This window comes from Rattus norvegicus, chromosome 6 (genome assembly GCF_021556685.1).
Source record: "Rattus norvegicus strain SHRSP/BbbUtx chromosome 6, alternate assembly SHRSP_T2T, whole genome shotgun sequence".
Taxonomy (NCBI): domain Eukaryota; kingdom Metazoa; phylum Chordata; class Mammalia; order Rodentia; family Muridae; genus Rattus; species Rattus norvegicus.
In genome coordinates, this window is record NC_141539.1 from 46,948,256 (window position 1) to 46,967,118 (window position 18,863).

Genomic DNA, 18,863 nt, shown 5'->3' on the forward strand with positions numbered 1-18,863 from the left:
CTCTGTGTGTGTGTGTGTGTGTGTGTGTGTGTGTGTGTGTGTGTGTGTGTAGGTGCGTGTGTGTATATGCATGCCTTGGGCCATTCCAACGCAAATTCTTTCTGTTGGCATAGAATATATGCAAATTTATGCTGCTTGGTTGACAATGACATTCTGCAACATAAATGAAATTTCAGCTTTATCCACCTCAGCATTCAGGTGTGTTGGGAGTCCTGTTTCCTGTAAATATTCCTGCAGTCAGAAGGCCGTTGTCGGAGACACTGTGGCTGTAGGGTAGGGCCAGTCAGTATCTGTGATTGAGTGGTGCTTGGCTCCCCTCAGAAGACTCTGATGGTCTTCACAGGACCTAGGAGCCTTGCAAAAATAGTAGGGGTGTGGCGCAGAGAGGGGAAGGCAGCACTATGGGAGGAAGGCAATGTGCCCCGCCCACCCTCTTCAGTTCACGAGCAGAGACAGAACCCAGAAGATTTGGAGACACTGTAGGCGAGCAGTGTATGCTGGAGGGTTGGTTCTATGTGGCTTCTAGGATGTGTGCTTCACTCTTGTTCTGGGAACTGGCCACTGGGTCAAGACTGTACTCAGTGACCTCCACAGGGCAAGTATCGGTCTCGTTGATACTGCTCACACTCCCCGAGAGCTCTATTGTCTGAGCATGTACCCAGCAAAACTCGTACTAAGCTGGGCAGCAGGGGAGTCTGAAGCGTATAGGAGATGTGTACCTAGCTCAGCGGGAGAGGTCCCATGAGTCTAGAGCAAGGTGGAATTAGCATTGCTGGCTGGGAATGCCTGGTCTCCAGTAGGAGCCTGAGGCTGTGTAACAGGCGCAGCAAAGATGATAACATGTTAGGCAGTCCTGACTCACCTGCACATAAAACCACTGGAAGCCACATGTGGACTGTACCTATTTCTAGGAAGGGACACGTTCCATATCCCAAGGCTGTATGTTGGAGAAGAGATGGATTGTTGTAGCAGGAGCAAGGAGGGTAAGAGAGACACTGGTTGAGAACAGCTTCATAATTCTTGCAAAAGGGACGGTCATGTTTGTCTCCCAGTCCTTCACTGGCAGCCCGTCTGTCCTTTCCAGGCATGGAACCATTTACTAAATGTGAGTAGAGGCCAGGATTTCTGCGAGGTCACTTTGAGAATAAACAGACACATAAACCGATGATGACAGACCACAGGGGCAGTTGCTATGACAACAAGACTTTCATTGTAACAACCTGTGAGAATGGACAGGGTCTGGCAGGAGATCCAAAGGACCAGTGATGGGGACATGTGCAGACTGTCATAGGCCAGCACCAACACGGCCAGAATGTTTACCATATAGAGGCGTGTCAGGAACTCTGGGCTGAGCTTAGGACCTGGGGTGGAGTTGGAACCTGCAGCCCTCCAAGCTCTCCCTCCCTAGAGGGCAAGCTCACGGCTGTTCTCAAGTGGTGACTGGGAGACCGGTCTCCTAAGGGAGCGCTGGAGGGAGAGAGCTGTGTCCACATGTGTTATCAGGGCTCTGCTGCTGCTGGGAGTGGAGATGCTAAATATAGTGTTTACATCTTCTGAGCTACCTGCATACATCAGTAAGGGAGGGAAGGCTGTCAGGAAGATGGCCTGCCTTTCTAATCAGGAGGGTTCTGGCAAGGACATTGAGGACAGCAGCCGTGTCCACATGGCAGCAAAGCCAGGTGCAGTGTTCACTCTCTCACCGAAAGTGTGGGGCGGGGCCTGTGGCAAGAAGGATGCCCTTTGCTTACACCATGATGCATATTGGGCCAGCTTGCTTCCTGGCAGCACAGTCTCTCCACCCCCATGCCTCCCTCCCGGTGTGGAGATGGCTGGTTTGTGGTTCTGGGTCAGTGACTTTCCTTGAACCACTTCCTTTCTTTTTCTTCCTGTGCCGGAATGTGCAGGAGGAATTTCCTCTTCCCACCAGCAGAATGGAAAGGAAGGGAAGGCAGTGTTGCTCACTTCTGTCTGCTGCTGAGAATCCCCTGCCAACCAAGGATTGCTTCTCTTGCAGGCCACAGGTGACAGTTTCCTTCAGCGTCTCAGTGGGGTTTCTGGCTCTGCCTTCTCTGACCTTGGCCAAGAGGGGTCTGCTGTAGGACTTAATGTCAGGCCATTTTTCAACATGTATCTGGTGTGGTGGGGGCAGGGCTTGGTCATGATGTGGTTTTCTTAGCAAGATGCCAGGGAGCACCTGTCACTATGATTGCAGCTCCCGCCTTCTCTCCAGCTCCAGGTCAGAGCTGTCAGTCTCACTGTCCAGCCAGGCCTCTCTGCCTTGATCCCGGCTTCTCCACCAGCCTGCCTGGTGTTTAGGTGTCTCTGGCATCCACACTCTGTCTCCACACTCATGCTGTTGTTTGGAACATCCCTGCCTCCTCTTCTCGGTGGAGATGCGCCTTCCTTGGAACTTTCCCTTGCTGCCTTTGAGGGTCAGGTCCTTTCCTGCAGTAGGTAAGGGGTTCTTCCTCCCCTCAGCCCTGGCTGCTGCTGTCCTTTCTGGAAGTGACATCTGTAGCCAGCACCTCTGGCCTCCTGTTGCATCTCGTCATCTGTAAATTACCCTTCTGCTTTGATTTTCCTTGACCTGGTCCCCCTTTCACTTCCTGCAGCCCAGCTCACAGCCCCACCATCATCAGCCAGACTACAACAGCCCCTGTCTCCACTGAAGTTCAGGACTTGACCTTTTCAGTTAGAACCCGAGTCAGGCCCCATCTCTCCTAAAACCCATCTGCTTTCTTTTCTCACGGTCATCTGAGATATGCCTTCAGCCTTTTCACCAGAAAGAAGTCTCTGGCTTTAGCCAGAATTTTTTTTCTATCTCCCTTTACCTTATTAAATCATAAACTCTGTGGGGACAAGGACCTGCGATCATGTCCTCAGCATTCTGAATTGTGGCCGGGGCATCCCACATGCTTAAGAAGTATTTGGGATTTGGTGTGGTGGCTCACCCTTGTAATTCCAGCATCCCAGGAGCTGACGGGAGGGATGCGTGACTAGAAACCAACAAGAGACAAGGAAATATTTGTAAATACATAAAACTAACGATCAACTCCAGCTTAGGTGGCACGGGGTGGGAGTTGGGGAGTTACTGGTTCTATGAAAAAGGCCTGCAGTTTAGAAGTTGTACTTGGAGCTGGGCGTGGCGACACGTGTCTTTAAACCCAGCGCTCCCGAGGAAGAGGCAGTCGGAGCTTCGTGAGTTCGAGGCCAGCCTGGTCCACAAAGAAAGGTCCAGGAAAAAAAAAAAAGCTGAATTTGTTGAATATAATCTCCCTCAAAAGGCAAGAGGCTGTTTGAATGAGCCAGCTTCACCCGGCGTGGTGTGGGAGGAGTGGGGAGGAAGAAATTCCAGGTAAAACACTCCCAGCTTCAGTTTATTCCAGATCCAGGGTGAGCAGAGCTCCAATTGCGGGGGGAAAATGCCGCCAGTGTGTGCTCAGGGTTTCTTTTACTCAGTGGGACCATGGCTGCTCTGTGTTAGGAGATTGAGAGATAAGGCTTTGAAAGGGTCTGATTCATCCAGTCATTGTTCGGGAGGACTGGGAGGTTAACTCTGGCGGTAGCTTCTGATAGGGATCGGCAGCTATAATGGAGGCCCATGTCATGCTAGGGCTTTGAAGAGTCTGTGGAGCCTTGATGAGCTGGGGCACCACCTGCGCTCTCACCCTGCTCTCCTGAGGTACAGGTTACACGGACAAGAGGCTTTTTACTAAACGATCCTTGTTTCTTTGTAGGCCCAGTGGCTGTTTAGTGTTTGAGACTGCTGCCCCCCCCCACCCCCAAAGAAGGGGCTTTTTATAAATTCTTCAGATTTCACTCTTTAGTGATACTTATGAGTATGGTGGGTTGGGATTACTATGTTTTAAAAGAAAATCCAGAGAAGGGGTACAGTTGGCCTGTTTCCTAGAGAGCTTGTGTTGTTCTGCCTTAGCCTGGACGATAATCAGACATCTGCCTATCTATGTGCCCTGAAGCCTGCTGGACCTGAGCTTAAATCGATGGCTTCACCGGGTGACACTGATGTGGCCCCAGGCAAATGCCTCATTTACTTGTTTAAGGGAGACTTAAGTTGCACTTCCTGCATGCCCAGCTCGGTGAAGGTACTCAGTGAGTGTTAAATACAGTCTGTGCGTGTTGTCATCTCGACCACATTTAGAGAAGAAATGATGAATCAGATCCCCACGGGATGTTGAAGAACTAGTTCCAGGCCAGCTCAGTCTTGGATTCCCACTTTGTCCCGACCCTGTTGTCCGTCCCACCTTTTCATCTCTCTGGGTTTGAACTTTGAAACTGTAAGACTGGAGATATTCGTAGCTCGGCTGCCCTGAGACAGGATTGCTGTGAGAGCACTTGCCCCATGAGCCCTACCTGTATGGTCAGAGTATCTCAAAGTTACATGAGGAGCGGGAAGCTGTTGGGACACTTGGGAAGCCAACCTGTGGGGCTGGAGGAGACACGTAGATCCTGACCAAAGTCCCCAAAGCAGGCTCTGCCCATGGTGTGAATCTAGGAACTGGAACTCTCATTCCAGGCCCTTGGGCAGGTAGAGTTGAGGAGCAGGAAGGTGGGTCTGCCTGGCACCAGATGCCTGTATTGTTGAGTTAGACACATCTGGGGTAGTCTAGCACACGGGCTGATCAGCCAGCGGCTGTGGGGCTCTTTGCAAAGGCCCAGCCAGCAGCCACTTCCGGCCCTGCAAATTTCTGATTAGCTTTCCATATTGTCTTTTTGTTCATTCTCTTTAGAAATTCGCTCCCACACCTTCCTTCCATTGCATTTTTAGAAATACCCCGCTTTTCATGACTCACTGATTGAACATATCCTGTTTGGGGAAGTGTTCAGAGGAATTCAGAGCAGGCATGTTGACTGCCAGTGATAAGTGGTGCAGACAGGAGCCTGCAAGACAGCTCTCCCGGCCTCCCCCAAGCCCCAGACAAGGAGCGCAGGTCCTGCCTTCACCTGACACTCCCGTTGCAGTTTTCCCTTCAGGCTGTGGGTAGGGATCTGAGTGTGTCAAGAGTGACTTATGGTCTGCTGAATCAAATCAGAGTTGGTGCCTGGAGTTTGAACCTGGCTGGGTGGGATGACCTTTTGAACCACCCAGATGCCCTGTCTTCCTGATACGAGGATTATATCACGGAGCAGGGAGGGGCTGTGACCCTGGAGACACAGTTGCTCTCAGAGCCTCACATATGAGAAGAGGCCAGGAGGCCTTGCAGGATGGCAGCATTGAGCCCGGAGCACAGAATGCCAGCCTTGTCTTTGGATGCTACTATTTTTGCCCATGGCCTTGCTCTTCTTTCACAAGCAAGAGTGTTGCTCCCAGTCTCCAAGGCTGGGTGTGTAAGTCATGCCAAAGCGATTCCCTTTTGTATAGCCAGAGGCCCTTGGCAGGCTTACACTGAGGCAGGGAACAGGCAGTGAAGTGAGAGGGAGAAAAAGCTGGGGCAGTCTCAGGCACAGCGGAGGCCATGATGTGCTGGAGACATAGGTTGAGAAGTAGCTGGACGCTGAGATATTGGTCCTGCTGAGTGGCAGTGTAGCCAGATAGGCTGTGAGGATGATGCTGAGGAAGCCGTCAGCCATTTTTGTGAGGCGCTTTGAACCCACAAGTGCCTCAAGATGCAGAAAGTTGTTGAAAGGCAAACTGTCAAGGTCTCCCTGCAAATGGCGAAGGTGGTGGGACAAGAGAGGTGCTTCAGAGCCTGAGCGGCTGTGGTTCAGAGGGATTCATGGCAAGGTCTGGAGACATGTTTGAGGGCTCTGGGCTCTGGCACGTGCGCGCACGTGCGCATGTTCATGTGTATTTGAATGTGTGGTGTATGCATGTGTGTATGTTTGCTGTGCACACGTGTGGAGGCTGAGGCTCATAGGTGTCTTCTTTGATTGCATCTATATATATGATTATTATCTATTATAAATTATGTATAATTATATATTTTTAAATTATATATATGAAATAATAACATTGTCTTATTTTTTGGGACAGAGTCTCTCACTGATTCTGGTGAGACTAGCCAACTGGCAAGCTCCAGGGACTCGGCCATCTCTGTCTTCCCAGCATTTGCCACCAAACCCGGCGTTTCATGTGGAGGCTGGGGATGCAAACTCAGGTCCTGTGCTTTAGTGGTGAGCACTTTACCAACTGAGCATCTCTCCAAATTCGTATAAGCTGAAGTTTATAGGTATTAAGCACCATGAGGCAAAGGCCATGTTTTCAGGACACTTGGTGACAGTAGGTCTGCGGAGACCTTCAAAGAGATGGATTAAAATGATGATTCTCCCAGACTCCTGACACAGCTCCATCTTTATTATGATTGCATTTCATCTACTTGTGTGTGCGTGCGTGTGTGTCTGTCTGTCTGTGTGTGTGTGTGCACGTGTGTGTGAGCATGTACCTGTACCCACTGAGCCACCCTCTCACTCCCATAGTCTCATCTTTGTATCGTTATTATTGTTATTTTATCTTTGTAACCTGAAATGTGCCCAATACCAAATGTATTTTGGAGAGTGTGTTTTGATATCTTCCTTTTGTATTAAGAAGATTAATAAAACTAAAATGGTATAAACATTCTTAATTCAGTGTTTATTAAGTAGGAGGACTTCATCAGAAAGCCAAGGGGAATTTAAAGATTGGTGGAATTAATTTAAAATATTAAAAGCTAATACATGGTTGTGTATACCTCTCTCTGGGAGATACACAGTGTATTTTTCTTCTTCTTCCTCTTCTTACTCCTCCTCCTCCTCTTCTTCACAGGGTCTCTATAACCTAGGTCAGTTTCAAATTCTCACACCCCCCTCCCAACTGGGCTCACAGACATGCATCACTATACCTGGCCACAGTTGTTTATTATTATTACTATTATTATTACTATTATTATTACTATTATTATTATTATTATTATTATTATTATTATTTGGATTCTTAAAATTAAGAAAGGCATGAGTGTTTTGCTTTCATGTATGTATGTGTAATACATTCGCACTTGGAGCCCGCAGAGGTCAGAAGAGGGTGTCAGGAGCTTGGATGGCTGAGAATCAAACCAGGGTCCTCTGCAAGAGCAAGCAGTAATCACTGAGCCATCTCTCCAGCCCCAAATTATTGTTTTCTTTAGTCTCTTTGTCTTTGCCAGGGAACGGGTTTATATGCTTCTAATTATGTGCTGACTGCTACTGGTCTACTTCTCCATTAACACTGTGTTAAACTGAGATAGCTCAGGCTGTGTCCTCTTCTGAGAGGGCTTTTGAGACAAACCTGAATGTCAGCAAGATCCCTCTGAGCCACTGTGGATGCAGATGGGGCTGGGGTGAGAGATGGGTAGGTGTCTGGTCAGAGGGGAGGAAGGGAGGGACAATGTGGACAGGAGGAACAGACTGACCTCAGACTGTGGGGGCCGAGGAAGGGACGGAGTCCAGGAAAAACCCCTTTCTGGTTTGAGTGGGTGGACAATTTAAAGTTGTTAAGAAAGCGGAAAGTCTGTCTTTAGCATGTTTTGATAGTTAATGCTGCCCCGGGACTTTTGCTTTTCAAACAGTTGGTGAAAATGAGAAGTTTGAACAGGCTAGACTAGGACATTTCCCATTTATGTAAAATTTTAAGTGAAAACACACTTGATACTTTTGGCCAGACAAAGCCAATTCTGCTTGTTTCTAGACTCTAGGAAGCCTCCGGTGGTCTTGGCTGTAGCTAGGTTCGATGATGAGTCAGTCCTCAGGAGCCCACTCCAGCCGCTGCCTTCGATTGGCAGAGTAGCCATTTAAAGACGCTCCATGCGTTCTCTCCCAGTATGCTGCGCCCACTCCAAAGCAGGAGTAATGGTAATGATGTTGAAGGTAAGGGTCTAGCCTGTGGTTCCACGTGTGCAGTTCTTCAGACAGGCCTGTGCCCCGGATGCAGGCTTCCTCCTTCCGCAGAAGGAGCCACACAACTCAGCTGGGATCATATGGATCCATTAGCCGTGTGAATAAATTGCAAATTCGAATTCCATCTCAGCAGCCTCCGTCTGATCTCTGGCAGAAATTTGCATGCTATGTTGGGCAAGCCATTTTCTCTGCTAAAGCCACCTCAGGTTCCTTATCATGACATCGCAGAGCTAGACTTAGGGAAGTCCCTCAGTGTGTCCGTTTGACTTCTGGCACTGCGTTTCTGTGATTTTACTAGTGCCTATCCATGTGTTTCTGCTCTTTACACTGGGCCTCACTCTTGAGACAGTCACCCTGCCTCAGCCTACATCCGTGTATTGAGATTAGAGACTTGAGAGTCACTGGTGACTCCCAGCTGGAGTGCACTACAGCCACTCACTTTATGTGGCCGGCGTGGAGCCCCAGCAGGCTTGTGTGGCCTCTGGGAAGCTTACATCTCTTGTATTATTTCAAATGCCTTCCCCAGACCTCTTCTGACTCACAGGTCCCCAGTCAGGACGCTGGCCTGGGTTGGGGGTGGGGGGTAACACCACTGCCTCCTGCTGCATTGCAGGAGTAAGTTCAAGCAGCGTTGCCTGGGGAAGACACGGGAGCTGCAGCCTGTTGGCTATGGGGTCGTAAGACATTTGTTTCCTTCCTCACAACCCTTTATTTTGTGGTATAATTTATATGCGTTAAAATTCACCAGTTTTCGATTTGAGAGCGCTCTTTGGGAATCACTACCATAATTACGCTATAGACGTGTCCTTTCAGAGCCTTTTAGAGCCCTCTTGTCGGTTTGGTGGTTTCCATAGCGATTTGTAGACTGCTGGGTGTTTTCCACGTACACGATCGATGTCTTTCTTAGACACCACGTTTGATTCCTTCCTTCTTTCTCTTTCCCTCCCGCTGCCCCTGAATTTCTGTAGGACCCGGTATGGGGGAGGGGAGCGTCACCGCTGCTTTGGTTCTGTGGTCTTTCCCTGCTCCCCTGCGGTAGCTGCAGGGTCCCTGTGCTTGTGCTTCAGCCCCTTCCTTTCCCTTGCTGGAGGGCTGAGATTTTTGTCATGAATGGGTGTTTCATTTTGTCAGATGCTACTTTTGCACCAGCTGAGCTGACCATATGGTTTTCCCTTTTTAGCTTGTTAGTGTGGTGAGCTGTGTTTCTAGAAGCTACCGACTCTGCTTCCCCGTGAAAGCCTTCTCTGTAGGGTAAGCACTGAGTCCGGTGTGGTGCTGGTACTTGGGGATTCTTCAGCTCTATGGCGCCTTCAGAGTTATTGACATCGGCTGTGCCGCGGGAATACTTGCTCTCGGGATCTGAGCGGTTGAATTATGACTTGTTGCTGTTTTGCCTCTTCAGTGTATTTTAAGTGAGGTGACAGGGGTGTGTGTGTGTGTACAAATGAAGAAACCGAGGCCCTGCTCCTTGGAAGACTAGAGAACCCCATCTCCTCTACAGTGATTCTGTACCATTCAAGCACCAACCATTTTGACTCATGTGAGTGGCACTAATGTCCTTACATTAGCAGAGTGGTGGACACACACACACACACACACACACACACACACACACACACACAGAGGTCTCCTGTTGCTGAGCTGTGTTCTTTGCTGTGGCCCTGCTGCCACTGGAAAGGTTGTGGAAAGGAATTGAAGTCAGGATAAAAAAACAGACCAGATGGTCTCCTGGCGTGACTCAGACAAGGTTTTCGTAGTTACTCCCTGTAGACTTATCTATCTAAATTTATCAGAAAAAAAGTGCAAAATTGCATTCCGGAGCGAACTACTATGAGCTCACTTATTTATGTTTTAGGACAACAGCCTTAATTCAGTCATGTTCCAGAAGGGACTGCCTCCCGATCAGAGAGTGATTCTGCAGAACTTTGCCGGACCGCGTTGACCATTTGTGTTTGTGGTTGCTTCGAGTCTATAGCTTTCTGAGGGGTGGTTATCCAGTTGTGTGCCAGGCAGTGGGTTATTCTGAACCGCTTGTACAGAGTTAGAGAGCCTTCTGAAAGCAAAATTAATGGATTTAAATTAATGTTTGTACATAAAAATACTGTAGACATCCTACTGTGGACATGTGTATTTTCAACTCAGCCCACACTCAGTAGGACGCATCTACATAGGTTAGTCACTGCAGGATCCAGGCGAGGGAGGAGATGACAGAGAGGAATGACATTTTGATGTAGACCGCAGAGGACGATCCTACGGGCGGAAAACAGGTGGAGGTACAGGACTTTTGTCACCGGACGGATGTTTGTGAATTTCAAATAGGCTTCTGCTGTTGGGTAGCGCTGTACTCCTGGGCCAGGTGCCTCTTTTAGCTTGAATTTTCTCAGAGACACAGAGCTGAAGGTCTGTGTGTCCTTCAAAGGCATCTGGCGAGAATATATTCCTGTTGCAGAAGTGAGGCTGAAGGCCTGGGCTCTGTGCTGGAATGACACTTTCGTCCTGGCCAGACAGCAGGGTGGGTGGGGAGTGTTTGGACTGTGCTCTCCTGGGAGCATAATTGGTGGTTCCCAGATGGAGATCTGGCCCGAGCCCCAGGAGGCACAGGCTCAGAGCCTTCTGACTGTCAGCTGCCCTCCCTGTGCTGCACCCAGCGCTGACACGGTAGTGTTTGGTCACGGTTTGTAGACTCGTGAACTGGGGTTTACAGGAACCTGTGACAGTCTGCTTCTAGGTTTGCACACTGGGGAACTGGGCGCTAAAGACGGTGACTAGAACCAGAATCCTGCAGCAGGGTATCCACTTGGATGGTGAAGCACCTGTGTGGGGTTGGGGCAGTGTGGTTCTCTGAGTCCGCCCAGAAGCTGTGAGGGAGGAGAGCTGGTGACCAGATGGTTCACTGTTAGACCCAAACTCAACACCCGTGGCTCCTCTGAATGCCAGGCGAGGCCCAGGAGAGAATCTTTGGTTCATAGCCATTCTAATCACCTTTTCTGTTGCTTCTGCGGCAACCGTTGGGCAGCATGATGCTAAGAAGGTAGACTTTGGTTGGGTGAATGCTCCTAGAAGCTGTTGAATTGGTGTGAGGCCATTGCGCTTATTAGCTCCTGCCCGAATGCGACAGACTCATAACAAACAGCGAAGAACATAATTTTGTTCTAAAAATAAAACAGGCCTCGAAACACGATTGTATGCATGTATAGAAATGTTTCCGCTGAAACCCACTAATTTGTACAATTAATATGATTGAATAATTGTAGTTTAGGAACCAGGGAAGAAAAGGAGGCATACGTGGCTTGTGTGCCTGTTTTAACAGGGGCCGCCCTCCATGATGGCTGTAATATTGCCAAGAGAATGCGTCTCTGGGTTGGTCCCATTACGTCATGATTAGCACTCTGGACTCCTGAGGGCGGCTATGATTTAACAGGAGTCTTTCCTTGGTTTCCACCAATGGGGACGCTTTGCCTTTAGTGAACCTTGGAGTTTGGGGGTAAGGCACAGATGATAGTCACTGTTGGCGTAGGAACACAGTTGGAAAGTGTGACTCAATCAGAGAAGTAGCTGCTGAAAGTCGTATTTTATTTGAAAAGTAGCTGCTTGCTTATGTCATGACGCAGATGAATTTAATTAAAATACTTCCCAGCTCTAGGTTGGTAGAAGACCAAAGATGTAAATATGTCTTTGCAGGAGATGTGGGGAGTGGGGCTGAACCGGAGCTCGTTTTGGTATCTTAGCCAGATTATAAGTAGGTCATCGGGGCATGCACTCCTCACTCCTTCCCTTCCTTGTGTGTTTGTTTATTCATGAGGCAATCTGGATTATGACCCCAGTCACCCAGGAGCCTGAATCTGTGTCTCCTAGTGCTCACAGTCTAGGGTTGAGAGAGAAGTTGAAATAGCAAGTGATTTGGAGAGCTTATTGGGGGAATTTTGCCTTTCCCTACCCCTCTTCAGTGAGAATCAGGAAAGTATGTTTTTATGAAGCAACTGTGTATAAACTTTTCTTTGGTGAATTGGTGGAAAATTACTTTTATAATAAATGCCTTGTTATAAAAACTGTAATACGTTGAAATTTTACGTACCGAGGCCCATAATGGCCTGTGAAGACAGGGATCTAGTTAAAAGGCTTGCCCTTGCAAGGTGAATGCTAACCTACACGGGGACAGTGGGTTCTGTAAAATCCACAAATGAAATTCTAGACTTTCCTGATGCATAGAAGACAGATAATTGGAGAAGGAAACACATGCACATGCACACACCTTGCACATACACACACACACACACACACACACACACACAAGCACACACATGTAGCATGCAGTGACATTTGTAACAGTCAGTACTCACAAGTGCCTAACACATTACATATCAAATGGAGTCCAGAATGTTCACATGAAGCCCTTCTATAAGAGCCACCGGTCTTGGTGTTTGCTATGTCTGGGGACAGAATGGCTCACTTGGGTTGTCACTGCAGTTAAAGCACAGTTCAACAGTGCCTGTGACTGCCAGTTACCACCCAGATGTATTAAAAGGCGGAGTAGGCAGTGGGTTAATAGTCTAAAAATATGTGACATTAGGCTATGCATGGTGGCACACGTCTTTAATCCTTTAGTTCTAGCTCTTGGAGGCAGAGGCAGGTGGATCTCTGTGAGTTTGAGGCCATCTTGGTCTACATAGTGTTCTAGAGGAAAACCTTTCCCCTAGGCCCTTCTGGGAGGCGTCGTATAAATTGCATGCTTGCGTGCAGTTCTCGTTTTACAGAATGCTTTATGGTACATTTTGCCAGTGCCTTATTGGACCCATACTAGGATAGGAATAGTTCATGGCTCATGCAGCCTTAGGTCAGACAGATGTGAGCTTCTGTCTGTGGCCCAATAGGACAAGTCTCTTGACTACTTACTGTATTGGATTGAGGGGGAGTGGGATCCATGTAGCGCACGTATACAGTACCCGGTAGGCTTCCATGGAGGGTAAGGGTCTGTGGAGGGTGTTAATAATGGTGTTTCTAGCAGGAGCTCAGTACACTGGGGTCTGAGTTTTTCCTGGGCTTCTGGTCTGAGGAGGACTGGTCCTCGAGTTGTTGAATACTGTGCTTTTCCAGATGGGTGGGGCGATGGTGTGGAACTGTCGTTGCTGGGCTCTGGAGACAGACACGTGGGGTGAATTTGGGCTCCCTGAAACATGGCCAGCCTGCATAGCTACAGCCTTATCTGCGCTCCCTCAGGCTATTTGCTGTGCTGGGTGTGGAGCTCTGCAAACAAACCCTAAACCCATTAGTCATGTATTTATTTCTGGTTGTTTGTCCAAGTGATGACTCCCTCTGCAACCTAAACTTACTTTCCAAGTCTTTTTTTTTTTTTTTCATTCCCCAATGTGTCTTACTTAAATGTCACTTTCATTCATCCCTTGAGTCACCAAATGCTTTCTGGGTGCTGCTGTTACACCAGTGAATAGAGCCCACAGAGAGCCCTCCTGGCGGGCTGGCCGTGTCTGCCTTTGTCCCTCCCACCCGCCATTATGTGCTCCCACCATATCTACCATGTGGTCGTCTGTCCATGTCTCTCCACTGGAATGGCGCTGGTGGAACCCTGTGAGACAGAGTGTTTGCTTCCTGTGCCTCAGACGCTGGCCCCCCGAATGGTGCCTGAGGTGGAACTCTGCCACAGGGAATGGTTGGCTGAGGTGACGTTTGGGAGCCAGGTGCAGGAAAACAGACCCCCGTGCTTGATGGTGTAACCAACAAAATAGGAGATCTAAGCCCAGGGGAGGTGTGAGCATCAAAAGGAGAGAGACGGGTGTGGCCTGAGATGAGGGAGGAGTCTGGCCAAAAGACAAGAGGGACCTGGTTTGGGGCTTTTGTCTCTAGTAAATCGGATTGATTCGGGCGCAGTTCTTTACATTTACCCCACTCCTCCCCCAACCCCAAGGTAGAATTATTAAAAATCTGTTCAAAAAAAGTCAGACCTTTTAAGAGAAGATTTATTATTTTTATTATATGTATAATGAGTGTTTTGCCTGCACGTATGTATGCGCACCACATGCCTGTCTGGTGCCTTTGGAGCCCAGGAGAGAATGCTGGGTCCCCTGAGCTGGGAGTATGGATGATTGTAGGCTGCCATGCGGAACTGGGAGCCAAATCAAGGTCTTCTGCAGGAGCAACAGGTGCTCTTAACTGACTTCAGTCCCCATACTAGACTTTTAGAAAATCATCTCGTTTGCTGCTATTGTTTCTTTTTTTTTTCTTTTTTCTTTTTCTTTTTTTTTTCCCCGGAGCTGGGGACCGAACCCAGGGCCTTGTGCTCGCTAGGCAAGCGCTCTACCGCTGAGCTAAATCCCCAACCCGCTGCTATTGTTTCTAAGGAGGTGCCAGGTCTAGAGCCTAGGGCTTTCTGCCCGCTAGGACCGGAGGATGGTGTGCAATGTCAATACAGTCACTCTCCACGTTATCGTTCTTTTGAGACGCAGCCTCTCTCTTACCTCTTTGCAGCGGACTGGCTGTCTGACAAGCCCTGGATATCTGCTTGTCTCTGCCTCCCCAGCACTCAGCTTACAGATGTGCGTCACCATGACCGCACTTTAACATCAGCAGGGGCATGGAAATCAAGTCCTTATACTCGCGTGGAGAGCCTTTTACTGGACCGTATCTCCAGCTCCAGATAGGTATACCACATAGAGCTGTGAACATACGTGCTGTTTTAGCCATCCCGTTGCATGTAAGGTCTCCAGAAGAAAAGGAACTGTGGGAAGTCTTTAGCTCAGCCTGGCCTTGTTCCTCATGAGATGGTGGTTTCCACACAAGGCTGCTCACCCTGGGTCTGTCAGCTCCAGATTTCTGAGGCACAGGCTGTACAGATCTGGTGCTGGGGTGGCAGCATGAACTCCCTGCACCTCAATTAAGGGGGCCGACTTGCCTTTCACCAGAATGACCGCCATCTTGGACGGATTTCAAGCCACCAGATGCTTTGGGAGACTCAGATGGTGTGCAATCCTCGTTTGCACGGGGTGGATTCAGTTTAGCAATTTGCCTGCCTAGTAGGATATTGGCTTTGAGACCCCATCGCCTCATAAGCTGTTTCCTGCCACAGCTGATAGCCTTTTGATTTGAATGTTTTGTGGATGTGCTGGCAGCTTCTGTCAGAATAGTCAGTGTTCTAACAGAAGGAACACGGATGCTCAACACATCAGCTTGTGTGTCAGGACTTAGAAGTTCCTCCGGTCCCCAGATTTCCTCATCCTGAGTTTGAGGATGCTACAGCTCATCGGTGAAATGACAGTGGCTTGGGCAACACCTAGGCCAGCCCAGGCCCAGGGTAGGTCCTCAGTGCGTGTAGCTGCTTTCCTTTTAGCTCCTCTGTACATGCTAACAGTTCTCTTAGATTTCAAATCTGGAACTTAGCTTGGTGGAACCAGGAAACCATCTCTCTCTGGCCCTCATCCTCTCTTCTGCCCTCGCCCCACTCTGATAACCTCTCCATAATGTATGTCCTCCAAGCTCTTAGTCGTAATTATGCTCCACTTATCCAGAGGTCAGACGTTTAGCAACCTCTGCCATCTGGAATGCGTCCATGAACCAGACAGAAAAGGCCTGTGAGCTCAGCTGCCCCGGAGTCGCACCCTGGCTGATGGGAGGATATCCAGTTGGCACCAGTGAGAGGTAGCAGTGGGTGAAGAAGGTAAACACCAGAGTGGGCTGTTTGTGCACACACAGACAGTGAGACCAAACCAATAGCCTTCCCAGTGAGAATCCTCCATCCTGAGTATTGAGATAGTATTGAAGCCTTCTGACTTGTATGGATGCCAGACGCACATAGAGTATACAGGTAGGCATGCAGGCAAAGTACCCATGTGAGTAAAATAAACACATCTGAAAGAGGAAAGAAAGAAAGAAAGCAGAAGACTATATCCACTTCTCTTGGATTTCTAGCTACTTTTATTTAAAAACAAATACAAAAACAAATCCATTGGTGAGGTTTGGAAAAGGTCAATGGGTAGAAGGATTCGCTGGGTAAGTCTGATAAATTGAGTTCAGATGCCCAGACTCCACCTAAAAAGCTGGCTGCAGGAGCCTGCGTCTTCACCTTAGCATCCCTATTGTGAGATGGGAGGTGCACACAAGAGTGGACAATTCCTCTGGAGTTCACGGTCCAGCTGGTCTGGAGTATACATGATGCTGGCATGGCCAAAGTGGTAAGAGAGACCCTGTCTCCAAAAGGTGGAGGAGGAGAATCAACTCCCCAAAGTTACCTCTGACCTCTAAAATTCTAGTGTGTGCCGGGCCCCCACCCTCCGCCCTCAATCCCCACACCCCCACCCCAAAAACCTTTGGTATTTTGCTATCACTTCATCTGGGTAATTAATGTCTGTGAAACTTCACTTTTGAAGTATGGGCAAAGCTAGGAGGACATGGAAGGCAGGCAGGCGTGACGGGCATCTACCCTGACGTTGCTGGTTAGCCGCCTACTGAACGCTGGCCTTTTGGGCCTCAGCCTTCCTGCCTGTGTGTCCATTTCTGTGCGTCCTCCAGGGCCGCTGGGTGGTAACTTTCAGGGTGCAAGCCTCTCTGGTTCAGGAGTCCCTTCTACTTCCTCCTTCTCGCTCTGCTCATCGCTTCCACTCATGCCTCCTGTCAGATCCTTGGTGAACTGTCTCAGTGTGGACTTGCTGACTAAATGCAGTGTTGAGTGACAGTAGGGATGGCCTTTATGTACTACCGTCATGGAGACTTCTCCATGGCCCTGAACCCAAGGGACATGTTGTATGCTAAAGAGTACAATTCCACCTGTCTGTTGCGTCTCGAATGCCTAGAATTTTAGGTTTTCAGGTGAATCTGTTTTGTATTCTTGTGGACAGATTGCATGTTTCCCGCCCCTGTAAGGGCTAAGAGGTTGTCCCTTGGCCAAGGTCATACAGGGGGACTCAGGCTGGTCCTTAGGTTTGGGGATCTGCCCTGCTTTTCTTTGCTCTGTGGTCTAAGGCAGTCTTTCTCTGCCTCAAAGCTTCAGTGTCCCCCTCACCTGCTGAGGCTTTTTAAGTATGGAGTGAACTTAGAGTGGAGTTGATCTCATACCATGGCCTGGGCCTCAGCCCTGTCCGCAGCCCCTCCCTCCTTCCACCTCCTCCTGCCCTCATATCTCCAAGGGAACAGCACTGCTGTCCTTATATGGCAACTTTCATTTCTGTGATGGCGCTGTGTCTGATGGTTTCGTACTTACAAACTCGAATCACACATTAGGGTTTAATCTTGTGTTCAGGTGGAACATAATTTGTGGGGATTCATAAGACCGAGTCTGCTGTAAGCACTCCCTGAGAGCCAGCCAAACTGGTTCTAGAGCAGCGGTTCCCTGCCTGTGGGACTAGACCCTATCAGGGGTCAACTGAGACCATTAGAAAGCACAGACATTTACATTACAATTCACAATGGTAACAAAAATCCCAGTTACTAAGTAGCAACGGTGACCATGTAATGGTTGGGGGTCAGCACATGAGGAACTGTATTAAAGTAGGGAGGTTGGGAACCACTGCTGGCGAGGAAGGGCGTTGCAGAGGTCACAGATGACTCCCTCAGAGGAAATGGCAGGTGGACTCCTCATCTGGATTGCGTTTCTGATTTACCAGGGTGGGGCAGTCTAGGTGGCAGGCAGAGGAAAAGTCACAGAAATTGCCAGCACCTGGCAGAGACGTGTTTGTTCCTGCAGGCGAGTGCTCCGGGACTGGCTGGGTACGGGGCTTGCACTGTCACTTCCAGCAGAGGGAAAATGCTGGAGGCAGCGTGCAGGGGTGCAGCCCGGCAGGGGTCATCCTGCAAGCAATGCTGAGTTCCCAGGTTTTGTTGTGGGTTAGTCCTGCTTCGGACCAACGAGGACTCAGGAATATTAGGCTGCTACTTGTGCCATCAAAAGACCGTGGGTCATGTGGAAGAAGACAGATGGCAAGAGTTGACATCCAATACCTATTAATTGGAAAGTTTACTTATTTTTTAAGGTTTATTTTTTTTAAGTGTGTGTGTGTGTGTGTGTGTGTGTGTGTGTGTGTATGCGTGTGTGCACTCGTGCGTTCATGTGTGTGTCTAGGTATGGGTATGTGCACAGAGTGCAGGTCTCCGAGGAGGCCAGTGTATACAGGTAGTTGTGAGCTGCCCAGCATGGGTGCTGGGAGCCTAGGTGTGGTCTTCTGCAAGAGCAGTCCGTACCCGTAGCCGCTGAGCCACCTATCCAGACCTACAAACTCACTTATCTTGAGCCTCACTTTACCTCAGAAGTGAGGATCCTGCTGCAACTGCCTTACACGTCTGTTACGAAGCTGTCGTAATGCACATGACCTTGTGGGGTGGAAACACTGCCTTTCTTACCATCTAACATCAGTCCAACACACAAAGGACATTTGCTATTTTGACTTTTTTCTTTTTTATTTGTACATATATGTTGTGTGTTCTTGAATTAGTTTATGTGCACCATATGTGTGCAGAAGCCTGTGGAGGCGAGAACAGGGCATCAAATCCCCTAGAGCTGGAGTTGCAGATGGTTGTGACCTGCCTTGTGTGTGCTGGGAGTCAAACCTGGATCCTCTATGTGGAAGTCAAAGGACAATGTGGAGTTAGTTCCTTTCTTCTACTACTCAGGGTTTGGAGGAGTGAATTCACTTACCGAGTCATCTCCCTGGCCCATCATTATCCTTTTGTAATAAATCAGATGCATTTTGAAAGTACTAACTAATGGGAAGGAGTTGGGGTGTCAGCAGGCAGAACCCTACACAGGAGATTAGGGCTCCCTTAGGGTTGAGTCACAGGCCGTATGGATGCTGACAGATGTCCTGCGAAGAGACATCAGAGGGGCCAAACCAGGCCTCAGGTGTTGAGGGACCCTGATATTGGAGCCATACGACCGACCAAAGCGAGGTCCACTGAAGGAACTGAGAGATCAGTGTATGTGGGAAACATTTAACAAGTCTTAGCAAGACGCTAAGAGTTCAGAAATGCATGCAGTTGGTGTGTACTGATCTTCAGCC

At 48.9% G+C, this 18,863-nt stretch overlaps 1 protein-coding gene across 4 annotated transcripts in view; it reads left to right on the forward strand.

The window, feature by feature from the left end:
- Positions 1-18,863, forward strand: part of Asap2 (ArfGAP with SH3 domain, ankyrin repeat and PH domain 2) — a 162,168-nt gene that overhangs the window by 20,899 nt on the left and 122,406 nt on the right. The window contains exon 1 of one of the 4 annotated variants that reach the window (XM_087553729.1): positions 1,610-2,021. In XM_087553729.1, coding sequence (XP_087409855.1) covers positions 1,734-2,021 — 288 coding nt within the window. In that variant the 5' untranslated portion in view covers positions 1,610-1,733. 4 annotated transcript variants of the gene reach the window in all.